The sequence below is a fragment of the Sminthopsis crassicaudata genome, chromosome 2 (genome assembly GCF_048593235.1).
Source record: "Sminthopsis crassicaudata isolate SCR6 chromosome 2, ASM4859323v1, whole genome shotgun sequence".
In the NCBI taxonomy this organism is placed as follows: Eukaryota; Metazoa; Chordata; class Mammalia; order Dasyuromorphia; family Dasyuridae; genus Sminthopsis; species Sminthopsis crassicaudata.
The window spans coordinates 263,741,197-263,758,735 of NC_133618.1; the positions used below are offsets into that span (position 1 = coordinate 263,741,197).

General features: G+C 34.2%; 1 protein-coding gene across 3 annotated transcripts in view; it reads left to right on the forward strand.

Moving 5' to 3' along the window:
* Positions 1 to 17,539, forward strand: part of FMN1 (formin 1) — a 513,415-nt gene that overhangs the window by 354,859 nt on the left and 141,017 nt on the right. For all 3 annotated transcript variants that reach the window (XM_074289191.1, XM_074289190.1, XM_074289192.1), the window contains one exon: positions 7,629 to 7,716. In XM_074289191.1, the coding sequence (XP_074145292.1) occupies positions 7,629 to 7,716 (88 nt within the window). The remainder of the gene's footprint in view (positions 1 to 7,628; positions 7,717 to 17,539) is intronic.

A 17,539-nucleotide genomic window follows, 5' to 3' on the forward strand; every position in this document is an offset into this window, starting at 1 on the left:
AAATATGGGGAAAAATAATAACAATGCCTCAAATTGCAGGGGGTGGAGAGGATAAAGGAACTTCACAGAATTCTAGTTAGTACAAGCATTATTATTCCCATTTTACAGATGAAGAAATTGAGCTTCAATAAGATTAAATTACTTAATTTTTTCCCTATTATCAGTAAATCTTAGAATCAAGATTTGGAATCTTTCTATCATATTATATTACCTTTTTCAAAGAAAAGAATGAGTTCCCTAGTTCCAGTGTTTCCCGTTACTTTTTCAGGAGGAACAATTGCATTGCATAACAATTGATAATTTTAGTAAGGACAAAGATCATAGGATTATAGATTTCAACTTTGCAAAGGCTTGAAGTTGAGCTTAGCTATCTGGGTAAACAAATTTAAAAAACACACACTCATGATTCCAAGTTACAAGACAGTTTGAAGGGTGAAAGTTACTGTTCTTTCTTCCAGAACTACTAAAAGAGGGGAAAGATATAAATGTTTAGTCACCCTCTGAATTTCTCTTAAGTTTTTTGTAAAGAGAGGGTTGAAAGTTGCTTATTTTTATTATGGAAGATAATGCTTTTACTACAGAGGGTCATTGTAAAGAGAATGCCGAGTGCACTGAAAGACAAGGTGGTAAAGTAAACAGGACACTGAACTTGGAGTTAGGGAAATAAAGGTTCATATTCTGGCTTCAGACACTTAATTAGCTAATGGTGATGTTAGGCAAGTCTTTGAATCTCTGCAAAACTTACTTTTCATATCTATAAAACAGAGATATTAAATTTTTTACTGCCTATCTAACAGGGTATATAATAGATCTAAAATCTTCTTCAAGCATTAAAGTGCCATATTAAGGTTAGTCATTGTTATTAAAAACTAAAGCACTAAAGAAGTGAGTTATTGTTATTTATATTATGCTATTTATTGCCAACTCTCCCTGTAATTTTCTGTCCTGAATATGAAAGATGAAGCCAATGAATTTTCAAAGCCTCTTTTTCCTAAATTTTCATTCAAAACCTATTCTAGATATGATGTGCCTTTTCTTTTGAATCTGGGGTCCTAGTTTTCTTTAAAAAAAAAAAAAAAAAAAAGCATTTTAAAGGTGTTTTAACCTTGTGTTCTAATTTGTGTAATATATTCTTTAATTTTTATCCTGTCTTCAGGAAGAATAGGCCAGCTAAGCACTCTCCCTTTCATCCTTTATGTGCCTTCTGAATACTATCTGATGAAATACACCCTTTGGGGAAAATAGTTAAACAAATGTGTTTGTTCCTCTTGACTTACTCTGGCTTCAATCACTTGGTGAGAAGTTAGACAGTTGGTCTGGTGCACTGGAATCAAACAATGGAGCACTTAAGGCTAATTACTGATATTAGCACATCTTGGAAAATGGCCCTTCCCACTATTCTGTGCTGGCTAGATCTTTTGGTGTATGTAGAGAATTGTAGGAGGGTTTAGGGGGTGGAGTAAGACAAGCCAGAGTCACTAGGCAAAGGGAGGTTGTGGAGATCCTGCTTCCATCCCATTCACTTCTACCCCTAAAGACCTAGAATAAAGACTAAGGATTTTTGCTTATCCTGACTCTGGCTGATTCCAAAGCATCCAGGGTGCTAACTCGGTCTTCACAAGTAAGAAAGTTAAATATTAACAATTCACTTGGTAATTATATATAAAACCTTAAATACAGTTATGATTGAAAAAAGCATAGCATTTTTATCCTTTATTCTCAAACTACAGCAAAATTTATATATTGAAGAATACTTTTATAGACATCATTGTTTGTCTTTTATGATGTCGTCTAGCCAAATTATTGTATCTTTAAATATTATTCAGTGATATAAGTATGAATCCATAGTTACTGGAGATTTTGGAGTAGGACCTCTGCAGAGAGGGGAATGAGACAGGGACATTAACTTGGCTTATGTGCATCTTTATAGAGGTTTACAAATTGTTATCTTCACAATTATGTAACTTTAAGGTAGGTTGTGCAAATAATACATATGAAGAAATGAGCTTGAGAGAAAGTTTAAGTAATTTTCTGAAGTGATTCCAGAATCACTAAGAATCAGTATTATTTTTGCAATTTACAAACTAGGAAAATAATTAGAGATTATTCAGTAATAGGGATATCTCTTCTGACTTGAGGAAAGGAGAAGAGAATAAATAACACTGTGAATTTAATGAATTCTTAAGCAAGGATGAAGAAACATGTTAAATGACTTCAACCAGATCTTAGTAAAGTAGGATACAGGTCGTCGAACATGAGAAAAGGGGAAACCTGTAATGAGATAAAGACTTAGTAATAATAGAATTGAAACACTGTAGAGTAACATTAGGAACTCAATTGAGGTTATGTACTTTATGAATTTTTAGTAAAAATTCAGTATAAATGATTGGCACTTGTATATGCTACTTAAGACCTATCCTAGTTAATTAGAGAGAGACATGTCACTAGAAGAAATCAGAAGGATTAATTCCCTCATCTTCTCATAGAAGTAGATTTTGAGCACTCTGCAATGGTTCAGTAATGAAAAAAATTGCCAGGAAGGACTATTAGCATTTATCTTTGCCCCCCAAAAGTCCAGCAGGGCCATTCCAAAAATAAATTTCATCATTATTTCAAAATTTCAATAATCATTTCTATCTCTTCTTTCTTCTTATGTCCATGACATTAGTATATTGTATTTTCTGCCCACTTTGTTATCATTATTGACTCTCTGCAAGAGGTCCTCCTCCAAAATCTCCAGTAACTATGGATTTTTAAAACTTTTTCCTCTAGTGTGAAAACAGGCAGATTTTACCAAGGTGGAAAGATTTTGAGTATAAACCAAATGGCAGCTGTGTGTGTGTATGTGTATGTGTGCGCGCACATGTGCATTTTTATTTGCCAATCAAGAGCTATCCTAGCTAATTAATCCCTAGCCTGGAGTAGCCAAGCCAAGCTGATGGATAGCCCAGAGAGTAAGGAGTTTGGTAGAGAACACGTGGGTCTTCAGACCAGGTGTTCACTAGGGAGCTGGCAAGTCAGGGCACTATGTGAGTAGGTATAATAAAGGCTTTTTAAATTACACGTGGCTGTTCTTGAGCGTGCTACTAGTTATTAAACTATAGATTCAAGAAATGTGGCCCGAGACCTTTGAAGGCCTCAGAGGAGACGAGCTAGGTATAGTTGACACTGCAAAGGTCAGTGGTCAAAGGTACTCTGTTGGGCCTAGGACAGACTAGTAATTGTAACTTCCAGGAGGGCATGTTACAAATGGTTTTTTTTTTGTTATTTTTTTTTTGTTTTGTTTTTTTAATTTTTATTTTATTTTATAATTACAACTTTTTTTTTTTTTGACAGTACATATGCATGGGTAATTTTTTACAATATTATCCCTTGCACTTCTATTCAGATTTTTTCCCTTCCTCCCCCAACCCCCTCCCCCAGATGGCAGGCAGTCTTATACATGTTAATTATATTACAGTATATTCTAGATACAATATGTGTGTAGAACCGAATTTCTTGTTGCACAGGAAGAATTGGATTCAGAAGGTAAAAATAACAGTTTACACTCATTTCCCAGTGTTCCTTTTCTGGATGTAGCTGATTCTGTCCATCATTAATCAATTGGAATTGGATTAGCTCTTCTCTATGTTGAAGATAACCACTTCCATCAGCATACATCCTCATACAGTATCATTGTTGAAGTGTATAGTGATCTTCTGGTTCTACTCGTTTCACTTAGCATCAGTTGATGTAAGTCTCTCCAAGCCTCTCTGTATTTCTCCTGTTGGTCATTTCTTACAGAGCAATAATATTCCATAACATTCATATACCATAATTTACCCAACCATTCTCCAATTGATGGACATCCATTCATCTTCCAGCTTCTAGCTACAACAAAAAGAGCTGCCACAAACATTTTGGCACATACAGGTCCCTTTCCACTCTTTAGTATTTCTTTGGGATATAAGCCCAGTATGTACCCAGTATGGCTGGGTCAAAGGGTATGGACATTTTGATAACTTTTTGGGCATAATTCCAGATTGCTCTCCAGAATGGTTGGATTCTTTCACAACTCCACCAACAATGCATCAGTGTCCCAGTTTTCCCACATCCCCTCCAACATTCATCCTTATTTTTTCCTGTCATCTTAGCCAATCTGACAGGTGTGTAATGATATCTCAGAGTTGCCTTAATTTGCATTTCTCTGATCAATAGTGATTTGGAACACTCTTTCATATAAGCGGAAATAGTTTTAATTTCATCATCTGAAAATTGTCTGTTCATATCCTTTGACCATTTATCAATTGGAGAATGGCTTGATTTCTTATAAATTAAAGTCAATTCTCTGTATATTTTGGAGATGAGGCCTTTATCAGAACCTTTAACTGTAAAAATGTTTTCCCAATTTGTTACTTCCCTTCTAATCTTGTTTTCATTAGTTTTGTTTGTGCAGAAGCTTTTTAATTTGATGTAATCAAAATTTTCTATTTTGTGATCGATAATGGTCTCTAGTTCTCCCTTGGACACAAACTCCTTCCTCCTCCACAAGTCTGAGAGGTAAACCATCCCATGTTCCTCCAATTTATTTATGATTTCGTTCTTTATGCCCAAATCTTGGACCCATTTTGATCTTATCTTAGTATGTGGTGTTAAATGTGGGTCCATGCCTAGTTTCTGCCATACTAATTTCCAGTTTTCCCAGCAGTTTTTGTCAAATAATGAATTCTTATCCCAAAAGTTGGGATCTTGGGTTTGTCAAACACTAGATTGCTATTTTTATTCACTATCTTGCCCTATGAACCTAACCTATTACACTGATCAACTACTCTATTTCCTAGCCAATACCAAATGGTTTTGGTGACTGTTGCTTTAATACAGTTCTAGATCAGGTACAGCTAGACCACCTTCACTTAATTTTTTTTTCATTACTTCCCTTGAAATTCTCGATCTTTTGTTGTTCCATATGAATTCTGTTATTTTTTCTAGGTTATTTAAATAGTTTCTTGGAAGTCTGATTGGTATAGCACTAAATAAATAGATTAGTTTGGGGAGTATTGTCATCTTTATTATATTTGCTCGGCCTATCCAAGAACACTGAATGTCTTTCCAATTATTTAAATCTGACTTTATTTTTGTGGCAAGTGTTTTGTAATTTTGCTTATATAATTCCTGACTCTCCTTTGGTAGATATATTCCCAAATATTTTATACTATCGACCGTTATTTTGAATGGAATTTCTCTTTGTATCTCTTGCTGTTGGATTGTGTTGTTAATGTATAAAAATGCTGAGGATCGTGTTACAAATGTTACAAAAAGTTAATTTTTTAAAATAGTTTTTATTTACCAGATATATGCATAGGTAATTTTACAACATTGACAATTGCCAAACCTTTTGTTCTAATTTTTCCCCTCCTTCTTCCTCCCCCAGATGGCAGGTTGACTAATACATGTTCAATGTGTTAAAGTATAAATTAAGTACAATATATGTATACTTGTCCAAACAATTATTTTGCTGTACAAAAAGAATTGGACTTTGAAATAATGTACAATTAGCCTGTGAAGGAAATCAAAAATGTAGGCAGACAAAAATAGAGGGACTGGGAATTCTATGTAGTGGTTCATAGAGTTCTTTCACTGGGTGTAGCTGATTCAATTCATTATTGCTCTATTGGAACTGATTTGGTTCATCTCATTGTTGAAGAGAGCCACGTCCATAAGAATTGATCATCATATAGTGTTGTTGAAATATACAACGATCTCCTGGTCCTGCTCATTTCACTCAGCATCAGTTCATGTAAGTCTCTCCAGGCCTTTCTGAAATCATCCTGTTGGTCATTTCTTACAGAACAATAATATTCCATTACATTTATATACCACAATTTATTCTGCTATTCTCCAATTGATGGGCATCCACTTAGTTTCCAGTTTCTGGCCACTACAAAAAGGGCTGCCACAAACATTCTTGCACATACACGTCCCTTTCCCTTCTTTAAAATCTCTTTGGGATATAATCCCAGTAGTAACACTGCTAAGGGTATGCACAGTTGGATAACTTTTTGAGCGTAGTTCCAAATTGCTCTCCAGAATTGCTGGATGTATTCACAATTCCAACAATGTATCAGTGTCCCAGTTTTCCCACATCCTCTCCAACATTCTGCATTATCTTTCCCTGTCATTCTAGCCAATTTGACAGGTATGTAGTGGTATTTCAGAGTTGTCTTAATTTAAATTTCTCTGATTAATAATGTCTTAGAGCATCTTTTCATATGGCTAGAAACAGTTTCAATTTCTTCATCTGAGAATTGTCTGTTCATATCCTTTAACCATTTATCAATTAGAGAATGGCTTGATTTCTTATAAATTAGAGTCAGTTCTCATAATTTTGGAAATGAGGCTTTTATTGGAACCTGAGACTATAAAACTGTTTTCCCAGTTTATTGTTTCCCTTCTAATCTTGTCTGCATTAGTTTTGTTTGTACAAAAACTTTTTAATTTGATATAATCAAATTTTTCTATTTTGAGATCAATAATGTTCTCTAGTTCTTCTTTGGTCATAAATTCCTTCCTCTTCCACAGGTCTGAGAGGTAAACTATCCTATGTTCCTCTAATTTATTTATGATCTCGTTCTTTATACCTAGATCATGAACCCGTTTTGACCTGACCTTGTTGTACGGTGTTAAGTATGGGTTATCCTAGTTAATTATAAAGAGGCATATCATCAGAATTTTAGCCAACATATGGAACTACTTTTGGCCAAAGCAAATTATTATGACACTATCTGTAAAAAAACAAACATGGAATTGCAATCTGAGTTGCTACCGTGAATACCAGCTTACTGGTGAAGTCATGAGAGGCAGCATAATTTAGTGGAAAGAGTGCTATATTTGGAGACCTACATTCACATCTTACTTATTATCTGTGCAACCTTGAACTAGACATTCACCATATTATAAGCTTGATTTCATCATTTTGCAGAAGGAAGAACTTGAACTCAGTCATCTGTTAAAGTTTGCTCTCACACTTGATCTTATCTTACATGGAATCATGAGATCAATAGTCAGTAATAAACATTCATCAAGAGCTACTATGTGTCAGGCACTATGCTAAACTCTGAGGGATACAAATACAAAATTGTCCTCAAAGAATTTAATAAAGGAAAACAATAGAAAGGGGAGGAACATAGATTGAGAACTTAGAGGTCCTCAGATCCAACCCTCTCATTTTACATACAAGGGAATTGAGGCTCAGAGACTTAACTGTCTAACTCAAAAACACCAGAGACAAGATTCAGGCCCAAGTCTTCCTCCCCTGACTCCAACATTCTGTCCTATGCCATATTGCATCTTTCTTTGGTTCATGTGATAAGTTATTTATATAACACTAGTCTGGCAAATTTTTTGGTTTGCTGTGTTTAAGAAGAGCATAATTTGGGGGTATTATCAGTGAATTATATATAAAAGTTTAATTGATCTGTGACCAGGCTCTGGTCTTTAATCTCTGAAGAGATTAAAAGAAATTCAGTAAATATCACTTAGTACCATTTGAGACTTTTTGTTCTTCCACACTTAATATGGTTACTGAAACATGATAATATCTTTTAGACTAATATCATATCTGTTTTTTGTGTTTTTTTTTTTAACTCTAGATCATCAAGCTGCTGGATGGAAAAAGATCTCAGACCGTAGGAATTTTGATATCTAGCTTACATTTAGAAATGAAAGATATCCAACAAGGTAAGTCTTCTCTATTGGTCTGCTGATTATTTTTAAAAATAAACACTATTAGGGGCAGCTAAGTGGCACAGTGGATAGGGTACCAGCCCTGAAGTCAGGAGGACCTGAGTTCAAATGTGACCTCAGACACTTAACATTTCCTGGCTGTATGTGATCCTGGGCAAGTCACGACCCCAATACCTCAGCAAAAAATAAATTAATAAAAATAAAGATTATTATTACTTTGTACCTTGATATTAAAAAAAAAAAAAACCAATGAGTTTTTGTTTTTTCTCATTCTATAAATAAATGTCAAATTAATTATTTTTCATAAAAGATAATATTAACTAGCAAAGGAAAGTATGGTGTTCCAAAGCCAAAAAGATGTCTATGTGCTCTAAAATTTTGACTGAATACAAAATGAAAAATCACCCCCATTTTGAGCTTAAAAAACAAACAGGAGCAACAACAATAACAAACAAAAATACCAGATGACAGCCACAGTGTAATTAAATTAACTGGCTTAAATTCTAGATCCCACCACTGGAATGAGAGAAATAAGAGCAAACTCCAACAATATAAATTGATGTGAATTAGATGGAAGGTTTTGTTCTCAGAATCCAAGTGTTTTGGATCATAGCTTCTTTAATACCCATTCCTTTTCCTTTTTTAAAAAACCTGCTTAATCATTGTCTCAAGGGGGATCAAGTGGAGTCCTTCAAAAAGCTAACATTTTCAAAAACCTCCCAAAAGGTAGAAACTTTGAGGCTAAAAAAATAAATAAATAAAAAAAGAAGGGGATAATGACCAAAATAGATATTTAAGATGAAAGAGGGCAACTAAGACTAGGCTAAGATAAGTAAGGAAAGCTAGAAGAAGAGGAGAGAGGTAATGAATTAAAAGAATGAATAAAAATATTTCTTAAATGCTACTATGTGCAAGTACTGTGCAGAGAGCTATAGAAAAACCAGACAGTCCCTGCTCTCAAGTAACTCATAGTCTATTTAGGGGAACCAGTATGTAAAAAAAAAGTCCAGGCGAATAGAAAATTTTTTTAAAAAAGACAGTAATTGTAGGGCAAATAGAAAGGCTTGGGGGCACAAATAAATGTTTTGGTTGAATTTAGGAAAAGATTGAGGCATTTGCATTTGGTGGAATCAACATAGGGAAGTAATTGGAGGCAAATGTAAGAAATTGCTGTATTGACAGTAGTCCTGAGGCCTGGGTTTTGGCAGTGCCTAGTTCCACAAACAATCAAATAACAATCTGTTGTTAGTAATAAAGTTTCTGAGATAATAATGAGGTGCATACCAGATCACTCCTCAGAGACTCTACCTCTAAGACATAAAATTAGCATATCAGCTATATGAAGCACCTGGTCTCTCTCTCTTTTTCCCATAAATATATGTTCTGCTTCTGGTTCTTTGTGAAATCTTTTTGGAACTTGCTTCTATTGGCATTACTATTATAATAAACTATTATAATAAACTTTGTCCCTTAACTTGGAGATAAGTTCAAGCCTGCAAATTCTTTTGGAACACCTTGCTACACTAGTCTGCAACCTCAACCTTTTTTGGGTCTCTCTCTGAACACCTTGCTAGAACTGTGATTCTAGCCAATCTTACCTTACACTTGGAAGACACTGTAGCCCTGGGGGGAGACAGTGAGAAGGAAATGGAATGGAATGGAATGGAATGGAATGGAATGGAATGGAATGGAATGGAATGGAATGGAATGAACACTAAATTTGAAAATCAAAAACCAAAACTTAGTCCTGCAGTTTAATACCTGTGTGAACCTGGGCAAGTATTTTAACTTTTCTAGGCTATAATTTCCTTATCAGTGGTTCTCAACTCCAGAGTTTGTGAATTTGTTATGTTTTTTAAATACTTTGAGAACTGTGTTTTCATATACTTAGCTTCCTTTGTAAACCTATGAAAAAAGTTAAGAATCCCCTGACTTAGATGAACTGACTCACATGCCAGGATCAACTTTTATGAACCTAAGAAATTGATCTATCAGACCTTTGAATCAGCCCCTCATTAAAAGTGGTGAGAGATTCCCATATGGAGTGAAGGAACCATCATGAACATAATTTTGGAAAAGTAAGTATGTTGAGTTTCAGATATGGAAATACTTTGGCCAGATCTCTCCCAAAATAGTATTTGATCACTGCCATGTTCATAAGTAAAGACAAATCTTCCACAAACTTGTTAGTAATAAAAATATGCCAGCATACTCTATAGATAATAGCAAGTCTGACAATATAACATTATATTTACTAGTCCAGGACTTTTATGACACTCTGCTTGCTGACTGTTTGAATGGTGTCTGGTAGAATATTTATCATCAGAAATAACAAGTTTAAGTCATTTCTACCCTTCCTCTCCCTTTCTAAGATCACTCATTTGCCAGGAACCTGCTTACATGAAGGAAAAAATGTGTGGTCAGTGCTTTCCTGTTGATGAAAATCATAAAAGCATAAATTCCTAGCACTGAAAGAAGTGAGGTGATCATTTAGTCCATCCTCTGCCTCTTAGCACCTAAGCTATTTCCAAAAAAGATTATTGTCTGCCTGTTCTGAAAAACCCCTAGCTTCCCTTAGTAATGCATTCCAGTTAGATGTGGCAATATAATCAGAACATAGTCTTCTTTGGAGATGGTTGAGTGACGCAGGCATCTGAAGTTCACTTAGGACCATCAACGTCATTTGCAATTTGCTTTGCAGGTGCATCTGCAAGAGTCACAGAAAGCAACAAATTTGTATTTTCTTTTTTTTTTTTTTGGGGGGGGTGGTATTTTCTTTTTACCAAAAGGATTCCTGTTGCTAGCCTGGCCTGTAAAAGTCCAGTGAATGAAAGTCCCTGATACTTGGTAGATAGAGCTTGATGTGAAAGTAAATGGGTAATTATTAAGTTATTAAAAGAAATTTAGAGAAATTGAGGAAAATGAAATAACTTTCAGACAGTAACCCAGAAAATGGGTGAAGGGAGTTGAAGATAAGAGCAAGAACTGCAATGGCTCTCAGAATATGTTCTTCTCTTTATTACTTTTAAAACATATGACCTAACGTATTATTTAGGACCATAAAATTTCCAAGAAGAAAATTTAGAAATCATTTAGTCTAACCAACTCAGGTTTCAAGTTTGAAAATTGCATTCCATAAAGAGAAAGTCACTCCTCATGATCACACAAATGATAAGTATCAGTACTAGGATTGAAAGGTTTTTGATTGCAAATCCAGTGACCATGCCTTGACATCATGACTTTCTAACAATTCAAGCCTATCCCCATTGATTCTTACTAGTGAAAGTAATACTAGTAATTATCCCAAAGAAGATTAAAACAACAGGAAAGATTTTGTAATAAGCTAGTACGGAAGGATGGTGTAGTTTTATTCTCTAGCCTTTTTAAAGACTGCCAATGAAAATTGTAGAGGTTGTACCTCATATTTTGAGAAACATATTTTTGGAGAATTCATTCCATTAATTATTTTTAGCAAAAAAAAAATTGCAGAATATTTAGGCAAATAATTATGTGTATTTTAAAATACTTGCCACTTAACATTTTAAGCCTCTTTTTTATTTAGAAACTTTAATGGCAAGACTTTTTCATACATAAAATATATTGGTATCTCCATGATCTTATTGATGTGGGTCCTCCCTTACTCAGGGGTAGAATACAACCTAACCATGTCTATTCAAGCCATGTCTCTGTCCTCTTAGAAAATCTGTTATAGGGGTCTACTGAATATGCCAGAGGCCGTCATCTAGATCTCTTAACATCACTTGAATATTAAAAGGGTATTTAAGCTATCTAAGTGATATACCCCAACTAGTCCACTTCTTTTCCCAGCATGTATTCTTGGGTGACATATTTTATGCCATTTCCTATGCATATTATTGCCAGAGCCCATTGATACTCACCATATTTTTCTTCATTATTCTTTGGATTATTTGCAATTTTGATTTTTCAAAGAAAGTGGCATTGTGTAACTATCAGCCATACAGCATTATCAGAAGAATTTAGGTGTTTTTGCCTACTACTTTAAGTTTTTTTCATTTTATTCTTAATAATACTTATATAATTAGAAAAATATATATCAAACCAAGTCATATCAAGAAAAGTGGCAAACATGACAAAATTTGGAAATGGTGTTGGTGAGAAAAACAGGCACATTTTAAATATACTGATTAGCCAACCATTCTGGAAAGCAATTTGTAATTATTCTGAGAAAGTAACTAAAGTGTCAATACTCTACTGAGAGATACATACTCCACAGAGAACATTGGCAGAAAAAAAGGCCTATATATCCAAAATATTCCTAGCATCATTTTTTGTAGTAGAATTGGGAGGGGGGGGGGGGGGAGTTGATACACATAGGGGATGACTAGGATATTAATGTTCAATAAGAGTCGACAAATAATTCAGAAAATCATAGGAAGACAAACTGTGAAGGAAACAGAACCAGGAAAAGGATATACAAAGTAACTTCAACAATTGTAAATGGAAAGTGAGGGGAAAAAATATACATAGTATAATTATAATGACCAGATTTGGCCCTATACAAGAGTTGAAAAAATATCTCTCTCCCTTCTTTGTAAAGATGATGGATCATGGGTGTGGAATATTTTGTGTGGGGGTGGATGTGGGTGTATACATTCTACAACTGATGTGTTAATTGGTTGTTAGGATGAAAATATGGTGTTCATATCTTTGTTAGAAGAGAATGCTCTTTAAGGAAGGGATATATTTGGAAATAAATGAAAAAAAAAAAAAACAGATTTGCTTTTGTTTTTGTTTTTGGTGGGAATAGATGACCAGATTTGTGATTTTTATTGGTACAGGGAATGCCCACTGAAGAAATTCCCTTTAATTATATAGATTGACACGTGATTTAAATTTATGGGAAATTGCCCTGGCCATTAAGAAGTGAAGCAACAAAGTTAGCAATTAAAAATAAGATTTTTTAAAAATAAGATGAGACTTACCCTGGAGTCAGGAGGAGTAGAGTTCAAATCCAGCCTCACACTTCCTAATTGCATGACCTTGCCAAAGTCGCTTAACCCCTGTTGCCTTGGGCGGGGGGAAAGAGATAAGACTTTGTGCCTCTGTCTCTTGTCTTTGTGCTAGATCTTAGACTTTCATATGTATATTGCAACCAATTGGGTGCTATAAATCTTATGGCATTTGTGTGGAGTTTCTCATGCTTTTGAAAATGATATTTCTTATGTTTAACTTAAAATCAGATTTTTAAATAATATATTTAGAACTAGCCTCTCAATCTTATCTTTGGGGAGTATAGGTGCCATAATAATGAAGAATTTTCTCTGTCCCATTGTCTTTAAAATCCTACCTCTAGGAATGAAAAAGAGAAGCAAGTCACTCATTTGTAAGATTAATTTCTAACCCTCAAATCCTTAGATTCCCAGTCCAATGTGCATCTCATACATCTTGTTCCCTTTAGCTTTAATTGTCTCCAGAAATTTGTTGAAATATCAGTGCTACTTTGATAATCATCATTAATTTTCTTTGTAATTCAAAAACTCGATGTATATCATCCAGGTTATTTTAGAGAAAATTCCAAAGAATCTCATTTGACCCTAGGGGATCTTACTAAACTAGACCCTAGATGTCCAAGGGCTCTGTGATATACATGGTATTTCAAAACTTTTAGTTCACTGTTTTTTTGAACACCATATTTTTATTTCCAAATGATTGGGGATTTTGCATGAGAGGACAATGTATCTAGGTTTTAAAGTCTAGGCTATTTTGTGTGACTGTAAGATACCACTTACATCCTGGCCATCCCCACCATACTTATTGCTTTACTGTTCTTCTTGGAGTGTCTATCGATTTGACATATTTTCCAACAAGATAAAATCTATTGGAGTCATACAGACTTTTTAGTCTTTCAGAGTTCAGATGTATAGTATAATTCACTGACTTGAATTTTTGTTTTCTTTTGTCATTGAAACTTTTTTCATAGGATCTCTGACCATGTATCTTTTTTTCTCTAGGACTTTTATTGGTTACGTTGAACTTTAAACATAACCTTAAGATCATTGTCATCATTTGAAGGAAAATAGGCTTTGAATTACTATTAGTTCATTTTAAAGTCAAGTTTTATTTATATATATAAAAGATCCTAGAGCCTCATTATTAGTAATCCTGTGTTTTATGATATACAGCTGAAAAAACAAAAAACATTGTTTTCCAATAATGCAATTAGAAGTGAAATTGTAGGGGGTAGGTGGCGCAGTGGATAGAGCACCAGCCTTGAATTCAGGAGGACCCAAGTTCAAATCTCATCTCAGACACTCAACACTTCCTAGCTGTGTGACCCTGGGCAAGTCACTTAACCCCAGCCTGGGGGGGGGGGGAGGAGTGAAATTGTATCAGTCCATTAAGTCCCTTGAGAAAATTTATAGGAATTAAAGAAAAGTTTAATCAATATTACAGATACTGAGTAGATAAAGATATAGTTATAAATCAATAAATTAAAATATTAATTAATACAGTATCTCCCATTGTAGAATCTAAATTCTTTGTGAATAGGAATCATCTTTGATATGTGTATTCTTAGATCCTAGCATAGTCCCTAGAAAACCTCTACAAATTCTATTACAAATAATAATTCCTGACTTTTACCTAAGTTTTCAAAGTGCTTAGCATACATTATCTCACTCGGTATTTACTACAACTCTTTAGGCTGGTGCTATTATTATCTCCATTTTATAGATTAGAAAACTCAAGTTAAATGAATTGCTAGGTCAAACAGCTAGCAAGTTCCTGAAGCAAGATTGGAAATAAGTCTTCCTACAACCATCTAAGTGCACCTGGGTACAAATACATCCATCCACTTCTCTTGAATTTATTCTTCTGAGCGAAAAGGTTAGACTTTTTAAAACAAATTTTACTGATACTTTGTTTCTTACATTATCATAATATTTCATGCATCCCTTTTCTCACGTTCCCTCTTCCAGAGAGCCATTCCACATAACAAATAAAGTTAGCACAACTGATGGATGCATTGGAAAAAAATCTTGAAGCATATATAATATATAACATTTGTGGACTTCCCACCTCCATGAAGGGTTTGGTTAAGCATGTCTTCATTTGATCTTATAATTTTGTTATATTTACTTTTGATTTTTTTGGTGTGTCATTGTTCTTTCTGTTTATATTATAGTCATGGTATATATTAAAAAAACAAGCTAAAAAAAAAAAAGGTGAAAATACTATATTGTAATCATATTCAGTCCCCACAGCCCTTTCATTATTCAGATAGCTCTCTCCATCACAAGCTTATTGGAATTGATCAGAATCAACTTATTGTTGAAAAGAACCAAGTCCATCAGAGTCGATCATTAAATATTCTTATTGCTACTGTGTACAATGTTCTCTCATTTAGCATCAGTTCATATACATCTGTCCAGTCTTTTCTGAAATCATCCTGCTGATCATTTATTATAAAACAATAATATTCCAGTGCATTCATATACTATAACTTATTCAGCCATTCTCTATTTAGTTTCCAGTTCCTTGCCATTATAAAAAGGGTTGTTACTAACATTTTAGCACATGTGGATCCTTTTCCCTCTTTTATGATCTTTTTGGAATACAGACCAAGGAGAGATACTTCAGGATCAAAGGGTATGTACACTTTGATATCCTTTTGGGCATAGTTCCAAATTGCTCTTCAGAATGGTCGAATCAGTTCACAACTTCTCCAACAATTTATTAATTTGATAAATATTTTATAATAATATGTATTCAGTGTACTTTATTTTGCTTCAATTCAAATATATTTTTTTTCCTCTGTATTTATCACATTCACCATTTCCCATAGCACAGTAGTATTCCATTATATTCATGTACCACAATCTAGCCATTTTCCCACTATAAATTAGACCTAAGTAACTGACTTTTTTTCTAGCTAGAATTCAAAAAAAGATCATTAATGAAACTCAAGGTTTAAAAAGTTTCTCTTTTGTGCTAAAAATTACTGGTAATCCAAAGTCTTATCCTTAAAATGCTAATAGAAGACTCCATTATTATATTTAAAGCCAGTACTGACATGAAAGCAACAAAAAAATCTGATAAAATAATACATCTACCTTTCTTTGGGTATAAAATCTTGTTCCCCTTCCATTTTTCATTTTTGTAGGATAAAGAGGTCTAATTTATTTATAGATATATAATAGGGTAGAAAAGTAAAAATAGGAGATGCACATTTGAGAATGTCATATGAATTAATCCCCCTGAAGAGAGAAATCTTCTCATTTCTTCTAGGCAAAGCTGAAGTGTATAATAGATTGGTGTCCGTAAGTAACAATGAATTTGAATCCAGCCTTTGACACTCACTAGCTGTGTCCCATTGAATAAATACTTAACCTCTTTGTGCCTCTGTTTCTTCATCCATAAAATGTTTGTAATAAAAGCACCTACATCACAAAGTTCTTCTGAACATTAGATGAATTTTCTTTGCTATAACAAATCATTATAAGTGTTAGTCTATATTATAATACTAGTTATTTAAAAATAGAAACATTGGAATGTAATGCTAGTACATAAAGGTCAGCTAATCTGACTTCCTCATTTAATAGTTGAGAAGCCTGAGGTGCAGAAAGTGAAACACAGATACTAATTGTCAGAGGAAGGATTTGAACTAGATCCTCTGACTTTAGATCATTAGACTGTTCTGTGTTTTTCCCAAATTAACTTATTCTAAAGGCAATGTATAAGCAGAAAATAGGGATTCATAATGAAACATCTTTGAAAGTAATCCCAGTGGCCCTGGCAAGGTTTATGAGTGAACTATTAGGGTGTTTCTCATTAGAAGGCTTGGATTGTTGAGTTCTTGTCTTTGCTGAGAATATATTCAACCAATTGTCATATTTATTGACTTGTCAAATATTTATCAACCAATTGCATTCAAGATAGTAAAGAGGAGAGATGTAGAATCATATGACTTAAGATTATGGAGAATGTAAGAATTATTTTGCACGTATAAATGTGAAGAGATTCTAGGGAAAGAGACTAAAGCATAGCAGAATTCATCTTATTTGACAACTAACTTTGTTTTCACCATTTAGTATCTCTCATCAGCATCTTGATCCTTTGTCTTTTGGACTTAGTTTATTTTGGGATTAGAAAGTGTTGTGGGTGAGAAAATAGACCACAGGACAAGGAGTACTCTTCTTTTCACTCTGCTTACCTTTAAATCTGTGAAAAGCAATCTTTAAGTCTGAGAGGGAAACTTACCTTTGTGCAAGGACCACTGCCTGTGCCTGGAACTGGCACATAGTTTTATGTGTGCCTGTTAGATTGAATGCATGATGCAGATCTGCTTTTTGTCTAAGCTGACGGTTATTATATCTTAATGGGTGAAACACTACGCTAATGATCCTTGTGTATATAAATTCTTGTAGTAGAGAGCAGGCACCAGAGGACCACATAAAAATGTTTGCCTCAATTTCCCTGCAAAAAAGGAACTCAGAAACCAGACTTGTCCAAGTAACAGATTTTTAAAGGTAAAGGAACCCAATAAAATTACCAGCTTTTCACAGCGTGTGTCTACTTCCTTTCGACATATTGTGAGGTGTAGGTGAAGTATTCTAACTGAACTGACAGTGTGAGGGGGACAGCTCAGGAGTGAGCAAGATAAAAGTAAAAACCACCAGTAATGATTGATCTTCGCTTTGTGGATTTGACACTTCACCTTTCAGACACCATATGTTGGAGTGTTGGTATAATGAGATATGGAGAGGAGATCAAAACCTGGAGTACTGTATGAGGGCCTTAAGGCTGCCTACATTATTATAATTTTTTTTTTGAATTT